The sequence below is a fragment of the Zootoca vivipara genome, chromosome Z1 (assembly GCF_965207765.1).
Source record: "Zootoca vivipara chromosome Z1, rZooViv2.hap1.1, whole genome shotgun sequence".
NCBI classification, from domain to species: Eukaryota; Metazoa; Chordata; class Lepidosauria; order Squamata; family Lacertidae; genus Zootoca; species Zootoca vivipara.
The window spans coordinates 31,070,816-31,092,467 of record NC_142583.1 but is presented as its reverse complement, the minus strand read 5'-3'; the positions used below and the strand labels follow the sequence as shown (position 1 = coordinate 31,092,467).

The 21,652-nt window shown below is 38.2% G+C and overlaps 1 protein-coding gene across 1 annotated transcript in view; it reads right to left on the bottom strand.

Annotated features, from left to right (window-relative positions):
* SPOCK3 (SPARC (osteonectin), cwcv and kazal like domains proteoglycan 3) overlaps positions 1–21,652 on the bottom strand; it is a 117,597-nt gene that overhangs the window by 66,748 nt on the left and 29,197 nt on the right. Inside the window, exon 3 of the mRNA XM_035113977.3 lies at positions 9,489–9,534. Within this exon, the coding sequence (XP_034969868.1) occupies positions 9,489–9,534 (46 nt within the window). The remainder of the gene's footprint in view (positions 1–9,488; positions 9,535–21,652) is intronic.

The following is a 21,652-nucleotide window of genomic DNA, read 5'->3' as shown; positions in this document are numbered from 1 at the left end:
ACAACTGAAAATAATTTCTCTGATTTTCCAATAAATAATAAAAAATCTTTATCTTGAAAATCACTTAATTGCTTGAGTAATAATAAAAAGTCACCAGAACTTGAAAATGTGGCCTGGGGGGGGGGTGTCTGTGTCCTACATTAACTCTACTACAGCTTTACTGAAACAAGCTACAACTTCCCAAACACAGCTTAACTTACATATAAGTAGGAAGTTCACAGAGCTTCTAGCAAAAACAACTAAATAGGTAAGCTTAGAAAGATAACGAAGTTGACTTGAGAAGGTAAAGACACATCAAGTTATTGGAAGTCCTAAGGATATAAATTAATTTTAAACAACCACACTTGAAGAGGCTTGGTGTGCTACACAGGAATATGCTGAAGAAAGCATCAGCACTTTTAACAATTACACAGAAATATTTTGATCTACCATCACCACCACTAAAATGAACTGTATCTTTAGAAATTCTTCATTTCAGAGATAGCTCAGTTGGTTAGTGTGGTCCTGTTAACACCAAGGTTGCAGATCCCATCCCCATAAGGGACAGATGCATATTCCTGCATTGCAGGGGGTTGGACTAGATGATCCCCAGGAACCCTTCCAACTATGATTCTATGAGATCTATGAGATATCCATATCAGATCATAAAGCATGCATTTTCCTTGGGAGACATAGGAAACTGCCTTATACTGACTCAGATCTTTGATCCATCTGATTCAATACACTGAGTAGCAGCAGCTTTCCAGAGTTTCACTCAATTTTCCCCATCCTACCTAGGCATAGTGGGGAACGAATCTGGAAACTTTTGCATGCAAAACATGAGCTCTACTGCCGAGTGATGTTCATTTCACTCTAGAAACATACATCTTAATCATCAGACACAAGTGTATTTTTAGCACAGTGTGTGTTAATTTCATTACATATAATAAATACACAAAATTAAATAGGTACAAGCAGTATACTGAACTTAACTTGTATACAACCTTTAATGCAAACCTATAGGCACTGGAATTATATTATTAGTGAACTGATAAAAGCAAGAATAGCTCACAAAAGCATAACATACAAGAGACTGAAATTGCCTCATTCCTATTTTTGGTTGAATGCTTAGATAACAGTATATATACTGTAAAAGCCAAGTGCTATGGATTAGAGTGGCCGATGAAAAGCATTATAAATGGTATCTACTAACACAACAATACCTGCAGGGTACCCATCCTCCATGGAAATGTCATTTCATATCTTATCTGTTACATGAAAATAGTTCACTGATCCTCCGGGGTATTTATATTGAGCAAAGGAAAGCAGAGTCCATACCTCAGAAATTACTTCAGTGACTTCGTATTGTAATTTTATTCACTATAGCCCTCCCGCTAAGCTTTGAAAGCATCTACCGAGTAAACTGGGGGTAATATATTTTGCACATATGGTCACATGAAGAAGAAAAATTGATCTAAATGTTTCACCCCATCTTCTATAACTGTATATTGAAAAATAGTGCATAACCAACCATGCCTTCCAGCCCACAAACATCACTCAGATAAAACTGGTTAACAAACAGACCCCACTGCCTAAACGAATGCTTTTTTTTTTGTGGTTACGGAGCAGAATTAGGAAGATGGTAGCCATACAGAATGTGAAATAACTTTTATTCTAATGCACAGCTGGTTAAATATTAATATAAACTCTACATAAAGAAGAATAATTCACACCATTCATTGGCTTTTGCATTTTCACCCACCTTGCAGTCTGAATTTAGACTGCATTTGCCACTTATTGCATTAGCTTTATATAGGCAGTAACAAAAAAAAAATCTAAATGTATGGAGGTGGAAAGATGCCCAGAATATTCCAGGTTAATTTATGAATGGCTTCTTCAAGTTAATTTCATGAGAAATGTGCATGTATTTAGCACAAGCATATGCTACAAGCATAGAAATATTAATATTAAAAATGCATAAGATGCATAAAAGTACATTTTTGAACCCAACAGAAGTAGTACTATTGGATCTAATTCCAATAAAGGACAACCTTGCCCGGAAAACTGGATACAACCACTTCATTGATGATTGTATAGCAACTATTCATGACACAAGTTTATAGTTATTTTATAGTATTTAACGATGGTCTAGGTTGGAATTAATAAGAACAGTTAAGATGGTAAATGCAAAAAGAGAATAATCCATGTTTTTGCTGTGCTTCTTTATCAGAAGCACCTGAGCTGCAGTCAAAACTTGGCTAGAAAGCAATATTGCAGAACTAGTGAAGCCTAATAAGAGTTATGTAATTTTATTTACTTTATTTATTCTGTCAGTCACCAATGTGTGTTTGAATAATTACAATGTTTATGAGGTGTTGCTTTATGCAACAAACAAATGCACATGTTGGTGATAGCTGCTTGATATAGTGGGGGCAGGGATATAGATATAGATATTGTGTGTAAAAATTATCTGTACATCCCAGGAAAGCATCTTGTTCTTCAACCAGATAAACTGCATATAACAATGGCAGTCTATGGTATCTACTAACACAACAATACCTGCAGGGTACCCATCCTCCATGGAAATGTCATTTCATATCTTATCTGTTACATGAAAATAGTTCACTGATCCTCCGGGGTATTTATATTGAGCAAAGGAAAGCAGAGTCCATACCTCAGAAATTACTTCAGTGACTTCGTATTGTAATTTTATTCACTATAGCCCTCCCGCTAAGCTTTGAAAGCATCTACCGAGTAAACTGGGGGTAATATATTTTGCACATATGGTCACATGAAGAAGAAAAATTGATCTAAATGTTTCACCCCATCTTCTATGACTGTATATTGAAAAATAGTGCATAACCAACCATGCCTTCCAGCCCACAAACATCACTCAGATAAAACTGGTTAACAAACAGACCCCACTGCCTAAACGAATGCTTTTTTTGTTGTTGTTACGGAGCAGAATTAGGAAGATGGTAGCCATACAGAATGTGAAATAACTTTTATTCTAATGCACAGCTGGTTAAATATTAATATAAACTCTACATAAAGAAGAATAATTCACACCATTCATTGGCTTTTGCATTTTCACCCACCTTGCAGTCTGAATTTAGACTGCATTTGCCACTTATTGCATTAGCTTTATATAGGCAGTAACAAAAAAAAATCTAAATGTATGGAGGTGGAAAGATGCCCAGAATATTCCAGGTTAATTTATGAATGGCTTCTTCAAGTTAATTTCATGAGAAATGTGCATGTATTTAGCACAAGCATATGCTACAAGCATAGAAATATTAATATTAAAAATGCATAAGATGCATAAAAGTACATTTTTGAACCCAACAGAAGTAGTACTATTGGATCTAATTCCAATAAAGGACAACCTTGCCCGGAAAACTGGATACAACCACTTCATTGATGATTGTATAGCAACTATTCATGACACAAGTTTATAGTTATTTTATAGTATTTAACGATGGTCTAGGTTGGAATTAATAAGAACAGTTAAGATGGTAAATGCAAAAAGAGAATAATCCATGTTTTTGCTGTGCTTCTTTATCAGAAGCACCTGAGCTGCAGTCAAAACTTGGCTAGAAAGCAATATTGCAGAACTAGTGAAGCCTAATAAGAGTTATGTAATTTTATTTACTTTATTTATTCTGTCAGTCACCAATGTGTGTTTGAATAATTACAATGTTTATGAGGTGTTGCTTTATGCAACAAACAAATGCACATGTTGGTGATAGCTGCTTGATATAGTGGGGGCAGGGATATAGATATAGATATTGTGTGTAAAAATTATCTGTACATCCCAGGAAAGCATCTTGTTCTTCAACCAGATAAACTGCATATAACAATGGCAGTATTCAGGTACATTGTTATTTTCACTGACTTTATTGCAGAAAAGAGAAACTGGCTTATTTAAAGACTCTCCAATATCTGTTCATACATGCTGTCATTAAGCTGAATGTGAAGGATTGCATCCAAGGGGCTGTTGTTGAATGCCTACAAGTTGAAATCACTGAAAAAGATAATTAAGATAGCTGATGAGCAACTTTCTGGAGTTAGGTGATGTATTCCAGAAAATCATTGACTCCTGCTAAAGATTTTGAAACTCTTCTCAGTGGCAAGAGGATACTGCTATACTGTATATACAAATGGTACTGAACCTGGCGTGCTATGGTCCATGGGGTCACGAAGAGTTGGACAGGACTAAACGACTAAACAACAACTGAACCTCTATTATTTGTTCAAGGGCAGTAAGAACAGGCAACTGGCAACTTCACCTGCCCTTCCTTGATACACTTGAGGCTAATTTAATTTTTTTTTTAAAAAAAAAAAACCCCATGATAAGAATGCATGATACTCCTGTCGAGATATTTGCAGTTTTTGTCCAGGCTAATTGGGTTAGCAACAAACATAGCTGCCAAGTTTTCCCTTTTCTCGCGAGGAAGCCTATTCAGCATAAGGGAAAATCCCTTTTAAAAAAGGGATAACTTGGCAGCTATGGCAACAAAACCATTGCAGTCTCCCTCTGCTACAAGAGCAAATTACATCTTGGACATGTGATTTAAAGAGTTCAAACGATTAGTGATCTAATTAGTTGAAGATTCCTTTAGCCCGCACATGGTTCTTTTTATTGAAACCCTATGGCTTTCCTGGCCAACCAAGGCAGAAAAATGGAATGTGTTAACACCACATAGAAACATGGACCATGAAGATACAAAACCTTCTTAGATGACCAAGAGCATAATATAGCTGGACATGAGCTTATTCCATCAACTTGGGGTGAATTTGAAGATTTTAACTGTGAAGCAGCATTATAAGGTACTGGTGCCAATGGATGATCATCGATTGCTTGAGGGATTGCTGTTGATTGCAAAGTCTAAACCAGTTATAGATCTGGAAGGTACTACTAGCAATATTATGAGCTTGGTGTGCTTCTGTGCTTGGTGGGCTTCGTATCTCAATAAATAAAAGTGACCTTTTTGTAATTTCATGTGGGTGGACTAACAGGTACTGTACTGATGCACAAGTTCTGTAACAAATGCCGGTTTCAGTTTTCAATAGTATTGAATTGCTGCAAAGCTTTGATAAGCCCCCCATTCATACATGCATGTCAAGAATTTGCCAAGCATTTCCTTAAGCAGCAATTACAGTCCCATTATGGTTCCTATGATGAAGTTCTGGTTGATACATAGGGCATTCCAGCATTGAAAATGTCACCTGGACCAAATGTCTGGCTATATGGCAACTGCATGTAGCGCAGAGATCAGAAATGTCTCACAAAAAAATGTTGCTGTCAAACATGCAGACAAAAGCAGAGTATACAGAGTATACAATGAATTTTGGTTGGAACATGGTGAACAGCAGTGACAGCTACTCATTGTCAACTGATCCACCAAGGGAGAACACAAGAAGCAGCTAATAGCAAAAGCTGATGCTAAAAATGATGGTTTGTGCAATTGATGCAACTTTACAAGGTGCTTCCTTGGTCCACATTCACTTTCCTGAATCAGATGTTTTGGTACTATTACTTCAGTGCAGGCATCCCCAAACTGGGGCCCTCCAGATGTTTTGGCCTACAACTCCCATGATCCCTAGCTAACAAGACCAGTGGTCGGGGAAGATGGGAATTGTTGTCCAAAACATCTGGAGGGCCGAAGTTTGGGGATGCATGCTTCAGTGAGACCCATACTATGACCACCAACATCCTGCATTGTTGGCAAGGTCCTCTTCATCATGCTGAGTCAAGAGTTACAGGGTACACACACAACCTGGTTTTCATATCTTTTGGCAACTGTGATACCACTGGTTGTTTTGCTGATAAACAAGCTATCTTGTTGGAAGGTTTTCCAGCAATCAAATGAAAGTCTGTTTAAGGCTTTTGTTGATTTTGGACTTGATGCAACATCCATCAGCTGCCACTTACATAATGTTACATGCAGAGCGGAAATAACATTTTATTTTATTCTTTTTTAAAAGCGGTGTTTCAATAATCTTCTTCAGTTACTCTGTCCACACTACCATTCTGAGAATGGAAACCAAAAAAAATCTGGATCCCATTTGAAAAGTAAATAAAATGATATTTCTATAAACACATTGTGTAAATTTGTTGAAGTCGTCAATCTCCTAAAATCTAAAATTTCACTACTATCTAAATTCAATAAATATGTTACTAGCTTAGCGTCTCTAACTTTTTCATGACATGTGGGGTCAAGCACTGAAATATACATCTATGTATCCATCCCTTTTGTGTCAGTCTTCCACATCTCTACATTCCAGGTAGTCCTCAAACACGTGGTGTCAATTATCAAATGGTGTTTGGTGGGTGCCTTGTAATTTAGTGGTGTGTTTACTTATGCAGCTTTTCCAATCAGTTCTACCCCAATGGAAAGACTGAGAAAACTGAAAACACAGTGGCTAGGGTTAAATTGCTTCCCCCGCCCAGAAAAAGTTTACATTATTGGTTAGTTACTAATGTCTGTAGATGCTTAGCCCAGAATATTCTGCCAATTTCATGTGGAAAGGACGTATGTTGTTGTTTAGTCGTTTAGTCGTGTCCGACTCTTCATGACCCCATGGACCATAGCATGCCAGGCACTCCTGTCTTGCACTGCCTCCCGCAGTTTGGTCAAACTCATGTTCGTAGCTTCGAGAAAGGACGTATATGACAAAAAATACATGCTGATTTTCATGATAGACACAATATACTTTTGGCTTCAGAGTTGATTATCAGCTTCAATACAGTACAGCAGGGCAAGAGACAAGCTTCCCTGTGTGCACAGCCTATGGAATGAGTATGCCAACACTTTCAAACAGTGTTTCCAGCACCGTGAGACTGCTACAATCAGAGGTTGATTTAGGGCAGCGCGACTTGTTCCCCCGCACAGAGTGCTGAGCTGAGAACATGTCTGTCTGCCTCCGTCCCAAAGCCTAGTCAGTACTTGCCTGGCTTTGGAAAGGAGATGAGAAGGGCTCTATGACCCTGCCAGAGCCCTTGCACTTCCTTCCCAAAGCCCTGCACCTAGCTTACCCAGCGCCTTGGGAAGGCAGGGCGAGGGTTGGAAGGGGCCAACACATTTTTTAGTATAAAAGAAATATAGGTGGCCATCTAAAAGGTTCTCAAAGAATCATGACAGTTAAAACAAGAAGCAATACAAAGTTCACCTGCAGTGGTGGAAGGGAGAATATCTCCATACCATCACTTTTGACTCTCTTTTTTTTCATTATTCTGTTAAATAGGACAACATCAAATGGTTTATTTTGTTAGATTGTTATTACAGTCATACCTCGGTTTAAGTACGCCTCAGTTTGAGTATTTTCAGTTTAAGTACTCTGCGGACCTTTCTGGAACGGATTAATCCACTTTCTATTACTTTCAATGGGGAAAGTTCACTTCAGGTTAAGTACGCTTCAGGTTAAGTACGGACCTCCGGAACCAATTACACTCATACCTCGGGTTAAGTATGCTTCAGGTTGAGTACTCTGCGGACCCGTCTGGAACAGATTAATCCACTTTCCATTACTTTCAATGGAAGTTAAGTACAGACTTCCGGAACCAATTGTGTTTGTAAACCAAGGTACCACTGTATTACCGTATCTATGGAGAAACACAGTGGTTGTGAGAGTTAGGAAAATGAGAGAAGATTTGTTGTATGACTATTAGGGGAGGATCTATGTTTCCCTTAAATTGTCAGTTGACTGGTATTTGGCAGCAGCAAGCAAAAAAAAAAGTGCAAATATGGCATTTAAAATATTTATCATCTTCTGTACATCTATAGAATCTCCCAAATGATCTGCCAAGAAACTACTAGCTCAAGAAACAGAATTCCAGCTTCATCATCTCACCCTAAACCATTTTATGGCAGTACACATGAATATCATGTGGTATTAAAAATGGAAACTCAGTCTGACACTGCAGTTGAGAAATAAATGCATTCAATTGAAAGAAAAAAAAAATGGGGGGGGGATGACTTGCTCCAAGCATGTTAGCAACCAAACCAAAACCACCTTTCAGCCCATAATATATTCCTCCAGCGCATTCAATCTTGAACAATTATCCAAACCAAAATCTCTCGGCAAGATTCAAATAGATAGTCTCCCATCCAAGCTTGACTATACCAATCATAGTTTGATCCAAGATCATAGATGTTTAAAGTCATGCATTTTTTAACACCTGGAATCCACAAAAATCCAATCTTATTTAGAAAAATGGGAGTGGAGACAATACACATGAAGTTTATTTACAGAATTTTTCTACAATTGCCATCATTTATGAAAATAGAGAATTGCTAGTCTTAATAAACTTGGGGAGTAACATCATGGGATTATTAAACCACAAAGGGAAGTCACTAAGCTGTTTAAGGGCTTTATAAAGAAACTTTAACCGACTTAACTTCTCTTTTACATCATCCCGCATTATATTGGAAGAAAGTTTAAACAAATATGAGAAGAGCTTTATTACAGCAACAACATACAACTGGTCACATAATGCTACAAGCCCTCCCATGCACATTTCTGTGTAGCAGCATCTGAACTCTGCCAACTGCGGGGATGGCCATGATTGTATGGAGCAGCCTTCCCCAATGTAGTGCCCTCTAGATTTTTGAACTACAATTCTCCAGAAAGCGTATTCAATAGACAGGGATGATGTGAGTGGTCATTCAAATAATCCAGAATACACCAGATTATGTGTAAATACTGTATACAGTGGTACCTCTACTTACGAATTTAATGCGTTCCGAACGCACATTCGTAAGTAGAAAAAAATTGTAAGTCAAATCCCATAGGAATGCATTGGGAGTAAAAATCCGTAAGTCGAAGCAACACTATCTAAAAATTCGTAAGTAGAAAAAAATCCTTTCTAAACCACATCCAAGATGGCGGACGGAGCTCCATTCGTAAGTAGAGTTATTCGTGAGTAGAGGTACCACTGTATTGTTTTATTGAAACCAGTAACCCCTGCTAATTGGCCATACCCAACTGTTACTGTTGAAAGTTATAATCCAAAACATAGGAAGGACACCAGGTAGGTAGGAGTCTGTGCTCTGTGGCCTCCTGCAGCCAAAAGCTTGGAAGTAAAAATTGTTGGTAGATCATAAAATGAAGTTGGCAGAAAGTCTCAGTTTGCATATATGTGGTAAAACAGATTCATATGAGGTCCTTATATGTACCCATGGACCTTGAGCTTTTCTACAATACCCGGGTTGGAAAAATACTGTGTATGAAGCAGACTTCAGTGACTATTCCTTAGATACACTAAGTAGAGTACTCTAAAGAAATGAAGTTATGAGCTCAGGCTAGTTTTTAACCCTAAATGTGATGCCACCTGGCAGTTATATTTTTATACTTGAATTGATTGTAATTCACTTTTCAAAAGGGAAAGGGAATCATTGGCACATACCCCAACGAGAAAATTCAAAAAAACATTCTTTATTTACTTACACACACACACACTTTACATACTAACAACCCCTTTTATTGACATAAGGATTATTTCTTACCTTGATCAAAAGGTCTGGCTGGACTCCATGTGCGAAAATAATCATCCTGCAGCAGAAAAAAAAGAAAGTGTATGTTTATTATGCAGAAAAAGTATAAATACATGCAGAAAGAAAAAGAACAGAAATACAGAAGGAATATACAAACCTCGACTTCCTGCAAAGGGCACGCAGCAAAAAGGAACACAAACAAGAAAAAAGATATAATTATCATACTGGCATACCAACTGCAGGGAATAGAAAGAACTTTGCTAATGAAGAACTAAAAGTAACTAACAGCCAATCCACAAATCTGATGAAAAATTGCTTGGGTTGACAGACCTCCATTCAGCCATAATGCTTAAAACACACATGTGGTCATCATATTCCCTCCATCTCTCTACTGGCATTTTCAGCAGCTGATGGATGATATGTTTGTGTATATTATATTTTATTTATTATCTTTCTTTTCACTTTATTTCTTATGTAGAAGCACCACTCTTTTCTTGGTTTTCTAATTTGCCGTAACAAAATGCAGAAAAACTGGGGGAGGGGAGAGAAATGCCTAACAATGCATGTGCTGTATAGTTATAAATGTTATGGGGGGGTTGGAATCTCTACACATGAAAGTTACTTTTAGTAGCATTCTCCAGGTGACCATAACATCTATAACAGACCTTAGATCCGGGGTCAGCAAACTAAGGCCCACGAACCTTGCGGACCCTGCTGCCTGCTTGGTCAGTCCCTCGGTCAGGCCAGCGGCATGGGCTCTGTGTCCCGCCATGACAGAGGATGCCGCCAACACTGCCAAAGACGGTGGTGGTGTGAGTGGCAACGACAGCAGGGTGCTTTCGGGAGTGGGGGGTGCTTTGGGGAGAGGGTGGGTCCAGCCTCCCACAAGGTCTGAGGGACAGTGGAACAGCCCCCTCCTGAAAAAAAATTGCTAACCCCTGCCTTAGATGATCAGCCTAAAACACCACTCTATCTAGCTGACCTAAGTCAAGAGTTGATCAAACCCTGGTTCAATCTAGAAACAAAGCAACTTGTTTGGGACATCAACAGAACTGGCATTGCAGAGACCAAGGAAAGGCAAAGGTGTCTTCTCTGCAATCAATGTAATTACAAAAGAGAGAGAGCATTTTGTCTATCTTGCTCGTGCAGCAGTGAACTGTGACTTTTTTTAACATTTAAAAATGATACGGTTAGATCACATTATTAAAAGGTCATTATTGAGAATATGGGAGGAATATAGAAGAATTTAAAGCCAAAAACACGCTGGTGGGCCTCCCCATTCGAGATGACAGCCATGAGTAGAAGAAACAAATGGGAGAAATGGAGAACATATCAAGAAGTAGTTAGAAAAGAGGAGGGGCATTACATATTAAAAACATATGAAGAGGTTAAAGAGGAATGTACAAGCTGGCTCCAATACAACCAAATTCAGAGTCTCTTCCAATGCCATAAGAAAGTGGGATTTCAAGAGGGGAAATCAAAGTTACAGGAATTATTAATTGAAAATGGGGATAAACAAATTACTAAATTATCTAAATTCTTGTTAGAATGGAATCTTAAGTAAAAGGCGAAAGATTTATACGATCTGAAGAGAAACCAGAATCTTAAGGATGAGCTAGTGAAAAATACAATGGTAAGGTGGGCACAGGATATTGGCAGAATTATATACAGCACACAATGGGAGAGACTCTGGAAAGAAAGCGTGAGGTTTACAGCTTGTATGGCAATAAAGAAAAACATGCTGAAAATGACCTATAGGTGGCACCTAACCCCTGAAAAATTACATAAAATCTATAAGACAGGATCCAACAAATGTTGGAAATGTCAAGAAAAGGTCGGAACATTCATACATTGTTGGTGGCAATGTAAAAATACAAGAATTTTGGAATAAAATTTATGAGAAATTGAAAAGTATTTTTAAAATAACATTTGAAAAAAAAACCAGATTTATTTTTGTTAAGTATGCTACCAGAAAATATACCAAAGGACAGGAGAAATATAATATTGTACGCAGGAGAAGCAGCAAGGATCACAATAGCACAAAAGTGGAAGGGGACTGAGGTGCCATCGGTCCAAGATTGGTTCATTAAATTAATTGAATATATGAATTTGGATAAAATGACAGCGGCCATAAGAAACACAGCAAAACAGAGAGTTCAAAAAGAATGGATGTCAGTGGAGGATCACCTAAGGAAAGAAGGTATAAATTGTGAGTTGGTAGTTTGTCTAAATTAACTTGAGGATTGCTTAAAGAGAATGTATGGGAAGTAATGGGAAAAGAATCACCCACAAGGGGTGGGAAAATATAAAAAGAAGAAAATAGGGAAAATTAAGAATTGTGAGAAACGATATATCAACAATCGGAAGCATTTTTATCTATATTCTTATTTCTATTTCTATTTTTTTCTCTATATTTTTTCCTTTTTCTTTTCCTTTTTCCTTTTTCTTTCTCATCTTTATTGCAATTAATTTGTAATTAGTTTGCATTTAAGTTTCATATATATAATTTCATATATAATTTCATGTATATAATTTGTATTTTTGTGATTTGTTTTTCATGTCTTTATTCTATGTTTATTTTGCATTTGAAGGTTTTCTATGTATTTTTTTAAAAGAAATAAATAAAGCTCTTTTTAATAAATAAAAAATAAATAAAAATAAAAATGATACGGTCAGTTACAGCTTACTCTTGTATTTTATCAACCCTGATTCAACTACCGGTACCGTATATTCCGGCCTATAAGATGACTGGGCGTATAAGACGACCCCCAACTTTTCCAATTAAAATATAGAGTTTGGGATATACTCGCCGTATTAATAAAACGACCCGGTGTATAAGACGACTCCCGACTTTTGAAAAGATTTTCCTGGGTTAAAAAGTAGTCTTATACGCAGGAATATACTGTATATTGTTTTACTAAAAGGGAAGTATCTCAATAAAGGCATGGTTTTTATACTTGCAAGAAGTGCCAGAGTGTCTCATGTTACACACAAGGAAGGCTACCAGTTTAGAGGTGAGTGCTTAGTACCTCACTTATAAGCTCCACTGAAAAATATGTCCACAGATGTTTGATATTTTGAGTTGTTTTAGCAGTGATTATGGATTTACACTTTTCTTGTTGTGACAAAACATGTCTGAAGCCAAAGCTAAGTTGTGCCAACTTTAATTTTTATAAGCATATGTGCTGACTGTTTAGAATTAACAGCTATAATTTGTGTGAAGTGACAGTTGATAACATAGAATATGAAATAGATGGAAGTGGCGCTCACATTTTTCTTCCTGTTTTCAATGATTTGCTCTAAAAAGCTATTAATAAAATAAACATAGAATTATGCAATATGCGAGCAGCTGGCTATGAAGGAAGGTTTGCAGTAGTGTGTGCCACCCCCCACCCCCCAATTTTATCTAAGAAAAACTCTGCTTAGAAGCCCAATGTCAATATTGGCCTGATCTGCTTATTTCCAATATGCTGAAATACATGTTTTCCTTTGAGTGAGAAATATGAAATATATTCTGTTCCATCAAGAAACTACTCACAGACTGTCAAAAACTTGGGGGCAGTGGCTTTTTAAGCCATTACTGACTAAAATTAGGCAAAAAATAGTTTTAATACAATTCACAGATGCCACAGATTAAGCTCTCATTCAAGTCGTTTACGTAGTAGATGTCAAGTCATATTTACATATATGGTGGGAATGCAAACCTGCACAATTATTTTGGGAAATGGCCTTTGAAGAAATTTATTCTCTTTTGGGACAGGTGATACAACCTGATCCAAGACTAGCTTTATTAAATCTGTTTTTAAATAAACAGTAAGAATTTACTATTTAAGCAGCTACTAATCTTTTCCATGTCTGCAACTAGAAATTTATTAACACAATATTGGAAAACAGCCAAAATTTTAACTCTAAAGGCATGACGAGATAGACCATGGAAGATCGATCTTACAGGGAAACATAAAGTGGTTCATTCTAGACTGAAGCTCACAAATCCATTACAAACACTTCCAATTCCAAAATATTTCCCCAATATAATTCTGATGCTCGCAATCAATCAATTTGATGCTGGTGCAGTTTTGTTCTGGATCAGAGGATTTTCCGCAACACACATTTGAACAGGGTCTAGCTCAGTGATGGGCAAACCTGGCACTCTAGCTGTTTTGGGACTACAACTCCCATCATCCCTAGCTAACAGGACTAGTGGTCAGGGGTTATGGGAATTGTAGTCCCAAAACAACTGGTGGGCCGAGTTTGGCCATCACTAGTCTAGCTGAAGGATCAACTGGATTGTGATCCAATAGTTTAAAGCAGGTGAGCATGACAAGTTTGCTTTGCTTTAGTGCTATGCCAGGGCAGGGTGGAGGTGGGATTTCATTTGTTGCAACACAGAACAGCTCTTTCCTACTCTTTTTTTTTTTACTTCACCTTTGTTCTCTCAATTTTTGCCCCCTTCCAGCCCCTAGCCTTGCTCTCTCCCATGGACCCACACTCCAAACTCAGCATTACTCCCCCTCCCAGTCCTTGGCTTTGCTCTTTCTTTCCACCACCATACATTCGACTTGCTAAAATGCAATGGCAACTTGGACAGTGCTGCCTCAGTGGTTCTGCATCTTTACAAGAAGAAAGATCACAAGAAAAATCATTTTAACACGCTTCACATTATTTCTTATGCATTGTTGCAAATATTAATGCATCGCAACGTGTTTCACGGGGATTAACACTGCTGTAATGAAATGTAAAATGCCATATGCTTCCACTGCACACCAACAGCACATACTTAAGTTGACTGGGCAAAGGTCACATTCTTACTTGGCACATGCCAAAATCAGTAAATTCCATTTCACTTCCCAAAAAGTTGAATTACTGGTGCTAAAGGTCACTAAGCAGTGTGAGTGCTTCAAAGTTCAGAATAGTAAATTATGTGGCAGGGGGAAGGTGGTCTCCCCCGAAAAAATTGGGGAATTACCAGTGATTTCAAAACATTCCACTATGTCGAAATCTTTTTTATTCATGAAATGATTATGATTTTTCTTATCTCATGACTACTGTGCTCTTCATATTGTAGATATGCTTATTGCTTTTTAAGAGGACATTTATTTGTTTACAAAACCTTTAGGCCACTCTTCATTACAGTGATCACAGGACGGTTTCCAACATGATATATAAAAACAGCAATCATACCATAGTTACTGTATTTTTTTCTAAATGACAATCTAAATTATTTTAAAGTAAGCACACACTATTAAAAAGTGTGTGGACAACCACAACAATTTGCACATTGGATTAACAAAAAATTAGAGAATGCTGTATTACCGGTAGTTCAGTTGAATTTTTACCATCATCTCTAGAGTCTCAATGGAAAAAAAGAAGATACAATTGAAAGCAGAGCTTAGGAGAACTAAAATTATATATGAAAGAATATATTTGTGTGGCATGTCATAAAACTTCTTCCTATGGCCCATCTGGCATTCATTCTTTTCTAGTACTGTAAGCCTAGCAGCATATCTACAAATTCTATATGACCTACTATTAGGGTCTTGATGCCCTAGTTTGCTAGCCTTTTGATTTGCCACCAGGAGTGTTTCAAATCTAGTGCCAACACAACACACAGGAACTGAGCACTTTGGATCTTTTTAACAATGCATTCATATATAGAGAGCACACTGCATCCAGACAAGCATCCAATCAATGATTAATAGACAATTAAAATATTTTCAAATATAAAACTGTCATAATTTTGACCCATATTCCTTTCCAAAGAAGACTTGTTAAGCTGCAACTGTAGAACAAACACTTGAGCTGCATTTTCAGACTCCTTTTAAAAATGCATATGCTCCATTTCTGAGAAAATAAATATTTCATATCCACTGCTTCAAGGTCAGCCCATTAGTAAAGAATGTTATGTTTCAGGGAGCAGGTCACTAGGGGATGAGTAACCACCTAGATAATAAACTATGTAAGACACATCTACACTGTGTCATTCTACTTTTTGCCTGGCAGCTACAATAAACTCATCAATACACTATCAATACAGGACACACACACACACACACACACACACACACACACACACACAAAGAGAGAGGAGAGGCGGGGGCGGGGGGGGAGAGAAATAAGGAATATCCTGAGTGGGATATGAAGTCTGGTAAATTTTGGGTAGGAATAAAATTACATGGAAGCAAACAGTTGAGAATTTCATTCCTCAGATGTCATTTGATAAATATCAAAGTATCCTTGTTTCTTTTACTGGCATACTGGTAACAACATTTTACTATGTTCCACCAGGGAATGCTTCAGAGTTTCCCTGGGCCCATCTGAAACATGTTTGCTCAGTTAAATCGGCCTTACAATTCAGCCCACAAAAGTTACTAGTCCACAGTTCATTTGTCTGCTTTTTACTCATTGGAGTGGCTGGTTGGGATCATACAAAATAAAATGCAGTCTTGTAAGACATGTTGCATGCCAGCAACATGGCAGGCTAGCAGAGGAAGCCTCTTTCACCATCCCATTGGGTTTCTAGTATAGTTTTAATTGCCTTTCTGAATGATTACAATAAGAGTACACAGCAGGCTTTAGAGAGGGAGACCCACAAGAACATGTTTGCACCCTAACAGTCAGAAATGACTTAAACAGGCCTATAAGGTATTCAGCTTCTTTCGCTTCCAGTTGCACAAACTTTAAACTTTGAGTGTGTGTGCGCACACATGCATTTAAAAACCAGTCCTAATTAGAAATTCCCACTCCTCATGAAAAATGGAAACTATTACATTCATCTCTGTAATTCCACAGCAATCATTTGAGCAGCCTCAAATTCATTATAATGCATTAAGTGAGGAACAATCGGTCCTAATTATTAGAAAGCCAAAAAAAACCCCTTTCTTGATAGATTCCTTTTTTTCTCCTTTGCATTGCATTAAGAGCAGAGTGTCATTCATGTGTGATTGATAGTAAGAACACCAATGGCACAGGCAGCAAACGCCAAGAAACAAAAACATCCCTGTGTGTTTTGAAAACGTAAATCTTGTAATCACTACAATACAAGATCATGCACCAAATTACATTTGTTAAAGAAAAACAAATACCATAGCAACACATTGGAAGGGGGGCAGGGAGAGAAATTACATAAGTCCAATTAATAGTTACTATTTTAAGAGTAAAAGAAGCAAAGAAGAAGAAGCAGGCAGGTCTGAGGAATTTGATATGAACAGTAGCGGGTGTTAAATTTAATTCTGGAAAAAAAAGGTGTTATAGAAAGTTGAAGAAGTAGTGGAGTATTTAGTAGACCTAGAAAGTAATAGAGAAGGCAGCAAGCATTTGTTCTATGATTTATTACTGTAAATAATGGTTGGCACAAATTAAAGTAACAGGAGACACTCCAATTTTTTTGACCCATGTACCAGTCTGGTCTCAAAACCTGTACTGGAAGGCATTCAGGAGACATCCTGAACTGTCTTGTATATAAAGATCAGCATATGTAAATCTAGCTACCATTAAAATCTACTTAACACCTGAATGGATGCTACTGAGATAATGGGTGGGATAACTTTTGAGACAGGATTCAGGTAGGTAGCCTTGTTGGTCTGACGCAGTCAAAATAAATTTGTTCTGGGTATGTACATTTCAGGAGGCTGAGAAGAATAACCAGTTCACTAGGACGTTCTTCCAACTTTATGGAGCAAGATGGGCAAAGTGGGAAATAGGCAGGAAACTTGGATAAATTCAATAGAATTACAGAACTATTGAATTATAGGAATTGCTCCTCTCAAAGCCCTGCTCTCGTCTTCATTTTAATGAATTGGCTAAAATGAGTACCAAAACTCTAGATTTCCAATGGTTAGTCAACTCTCCTTGGTCCATACAACAAGAAATATAGTCAACACTCTCAAGGAACAAACACATGCTCCACCATAAGGAGAGATATACCCTTCCCCCGCCCTTAATGTGGGTTCTGCTGCAGAATTGTCATGCTAACTTTCTGCAAGCTTTGGAGCGTAGTTTGGGGTTCTTTCACTCTTTAGATCAAGGGGTGTATGTATTGCAGGATTTGCTGCTGCTTAAATTGTAATTTTGCTGGCTGAAGTAGCATTTGCCGTATATATTCTGTCACTTTCATTTCATGCTTTCTTTATTCCTTTTGTGTAAGAACTTGTGGGCATAAGGTTAAGGGAAAACACATATTCATAACAGACACACATCACAACTCTAGCAAAAGCTCCTAAACCTCTTGGTACTGTAAGAAATGGAGGGTCAGGCAGTTGTCACTATTTGACCCTGTCAGCTGACAGTTCCTACAACTGTCTAGCTGTGATGCACAACTACTTTCTGCATCTACCAATAATTTTGAAATGCTCCATTACTGTAACACTACTGTACTTTGAAGGTAAAACCAGACCTGCTCAGAAGCACAACAGCCTCTACACATTTTTGGATTACTTACTCTGTCATGACCTTAATTTCCTTAAGCAGTTTTGCATTCATCCCCTGAGAAAATTGCTCCCTGTTTAGGGAATTTGCCTGCACCCTGCTTTATTAATACTGAAGCACAGAATCTAATTTAATTTTTTTTCCCAGTCTTCCTAATTAATAAATTACTCATGTGTCATCTCATCAGTGATAAATGAAAAAAGAAACTAATGAGGCTACTTACCTTCATGAATATAACGAGATGCCGCAAGAAATGTTAGCCAGGCAACAGCTGCTTATCTCTTGCCAGTTTAAAAAGATACGTCACAGAAAACATCCTGACTGTGGCAAGTGATTTTACTGAACACACCAGCAAGCCCTAGAAAGAACACTTCAGCCAGAAATGACTTATATTTTTCAATAAAATCCATATAGTTTGAATCAAAAACAAGAGATTCCTGACACCGCTTGCAGAAACTAACTTCTCCCAGCTAGTACACCTTTTCCTTCTAGCTAGGTAAATGAAGGGGAGGGAATAGCTCTAGTAGGCATGTGGTGAGTGGAATGTGTAGAGCAGGGATAGTCAACCTTTTTATACCTACTTCCCACTAATGCATCTTTCTTGGCATGGGCGTACCCAGGATCAAAACTAGGGGGGGCAAGGGGAGGGGCCAAGGCACGGAAGGGGAGGGGCCACAAAGTGGGCGGGAACAGCGAACTCGCGCTCCGCCGGGCTGTGCCCCTCCCTAGAAGCAGGGCTGGTGGGCGGAGGCGGAGCCCAGCCCAGCGGAGCGCGAGTTCAGCGTTCCTGCCCGCCGCGCCGCGCTCTCTGGTTCCCCGCCGCGCTTGGCCTTGCCAGAGGGCGCGACGGGGAGCTGGAGGGAGGGTGCGGCGCGGTGCGGCGGGAATGGCGAACTCGCGCTCCGCCGGGCTGTGCTCCGCCTCTGCCCACCAGCTCTGCTTCTAGAGTAGGGCAGCTGCCCTAACTTGCCGCATGGTGGGTACGCCCTTGTTTCTTGGTGGTAAAATTTCCTTACCTCCCACCAGTGTTCGATGGAAGGAGGATTCAGCTTGTGCTGTAGAACCCCCTACCACCCAACTAGAATCCTGAAACGCCCACTAGTAGGCGGTGGGGACCAGGTTGACAACCCTAACTCTTTGTTGCCCTAACTCACTGCATAGAACTACTTCTCCCAAGGTTCTATGCCCTAGCCCACTGCAACCCAACACATCAGGATATTGGAGAGGGTAGGATGAAAAGAGCAATCCTCCTCTCCTTTCCTCACATGCCTGCCCCTTGCTGGTCCCATCACATCTGGTCACCTGTGAGGTAAATGGGGGGGGAGTATATGGGGTGAAAGACTGGATGTCAAGATTTGGGGGTAAACACTGGCAAAGAAACTTCAAGAGCCCTTTGGCTCACCCAAGCTTTTCTGATATGATTTCTAAGTTTGTCCAAAGAGAGCTTTAGAAAACCCACTCGTCTTTAACAAAAGCAGCTATGGATGTTACAGTTAAGTGGTTCATCATACAACAAGTTTATCAGACTTGTAGCATAGAAATTCAATAAACAAACAAATAACTGCCATTGGCCAAGTATTGACAGTAGCAAAACCTTTCACAATTTTTCATTCTGTGAAACTTAAAACCAACTTTAGCCTTACTCTATTGTCTATTTTAAGCAATATTTTTAAAGGGACTACACAAAGCAGATACATTATCTTAGTCAAATGCAGTCAGACATGAAATTATAACAGAATGAAGGGAAATAATCTATCACAAACAACAGCTTTATCATTTTTTCCTCTTCCTCTATTTTTACTTCTTTTCTAATTTGTTTGTCTTTCTTGAAACAAAGATGCAATGCAGACTGTAGCTGACTAATTGAAAGTATTGTGGGAAACTATTTGTTTAATAATAATGAATAAACAAATAGTTATTTGTGTTGATTCAGAAATGCAGATTGCTACAACTTAACAATGTACAGTGTTACACTTGGCCCTATAAAGAAAAAATACAGCCCGTAGTTGTTATTGCAATACCGCTGTGAAAAAAGACCAAATATTTTGATAACGACTGGGTGCATTATAGACACATTAAAATTACTGAGCATGAAATCTGACTTTACAAAATGGATTCTTTAATAAGTATTCAGATTTTTGTCATTTCATCCAGCTCCACAATCAGATTGAATTATTGGATTTCTTATTATATGGCTGGCTAAAATATTGACTTTCCAAGGATCTATAACCCTTGAGAAAACACTTAAAAGAGTTCAACCTATAAATACAGTTTTATGACACAAGTGCCAGTGAACTACATTGTGTAAGAATATATTCATTTGCATGAGTAAGATACTTCCATGCTCCTAGAAATCTGGAAAGGAACAGACTTCTCCACAAAATCACTGTGTGTGGTCACACCAGGCCCCAATAGTAATTTACTACTGAAGATATACTGTACACATCCTCCTTTTCAAACTGACCAAAGAAATCTTGAAAGGCATACTAAAACCAGGAAGAAATTGCTTAATAAAACCAACGATCTAAATTACCTTCACATAGACTGGATACATACATATTCCAGTCACAACAAAGAGGTAAAATTTCTAGATACCTAAATGATAGCCATAGAACAGTTACTGAAAAACTGACCCAAGGGGCTGTGAAGCTGGACTTAATAGCACCCAGGAACTGTTGTGAGATGTAAATGCTGTTGAACTGATTGGGAACAGTGACCATGGTGCTTTCAAATTCAAATGGACAATTGTCAACCAAAGTCTAACACATTTGACTTCAAAAAGAGAAAAGTTCCCCCAAATGAGGGGATTGTGAAAAAAGGAAGTTGAATAGGAAAGTCAAAAGGATCAAATCTGTCAAGAATGCTGTGGGTTGGGGGCACAATAATAGAAGCTTAGTTAAAATATATAATGCAGCTATAATGCAGCTCAGGGAAAAGAAAGTGCCACCAGTCAATACAGTTAACAAGAAGCCAAGGAAACTATTGAAGGCAAAAAGGCTTCCTTCATAAAGTGTTAGTGTCATCCAAATGAGGAAAAAGGGGACCACAAAGTTTTCCCAAAAAACAAAACTAAACAAAACAAATTTAACAAATCTCAGATTAGCAATTTACCACTAAAAGGGGTGCTAAAAACATTTTAGAAGAATATTGCTAAAAACAGGAAGACCAGCAACATTTTTTTATTTAAAAAAATGCATTAGTAGCAGTTGACCAGCTAGAGAATGCCTTTGGGTATTAATGGACTCAAAGGTGTGCTAAAGTAGTAACTTCCCTATAAGAAAAGCTTGCAACATTTGAGGCCTTCTACTCTAGAAAAAGCGTGAGTAAGGGGCAATGTAAGAGATATGTAAGTTATGCATAGTGTGGGGAAAGTATATAGGGTGAAATTTTCTTTTCTTCTTTTACTTGAACCTGGGACCATCTGATAAAACTGAATGTTGGAAGATTGAAGACAGACAAATGATAAGCACTCCACACACACAGCTCAAAGTTAAACTATGGAATCTGTTCCCACAAAATTCTAAAGCTTGGACAGCTTTAGAAAGCATATTGGCAAATGAATATAGGATAAGGCTATCAATGACTACTAGCCATGACAGCTATGTTCTACCTCCACTGTTGGAGGCAGTATACTTCTGAATACCAGTTGCTACCGTGGGAATCACAGGTGGGGAGAGCACTGTTGCACTTTGGTCCTGCATACAGGCTTCCCATATGTATCCAGATAAGCCATTGTGAGTGTTGGACTATGA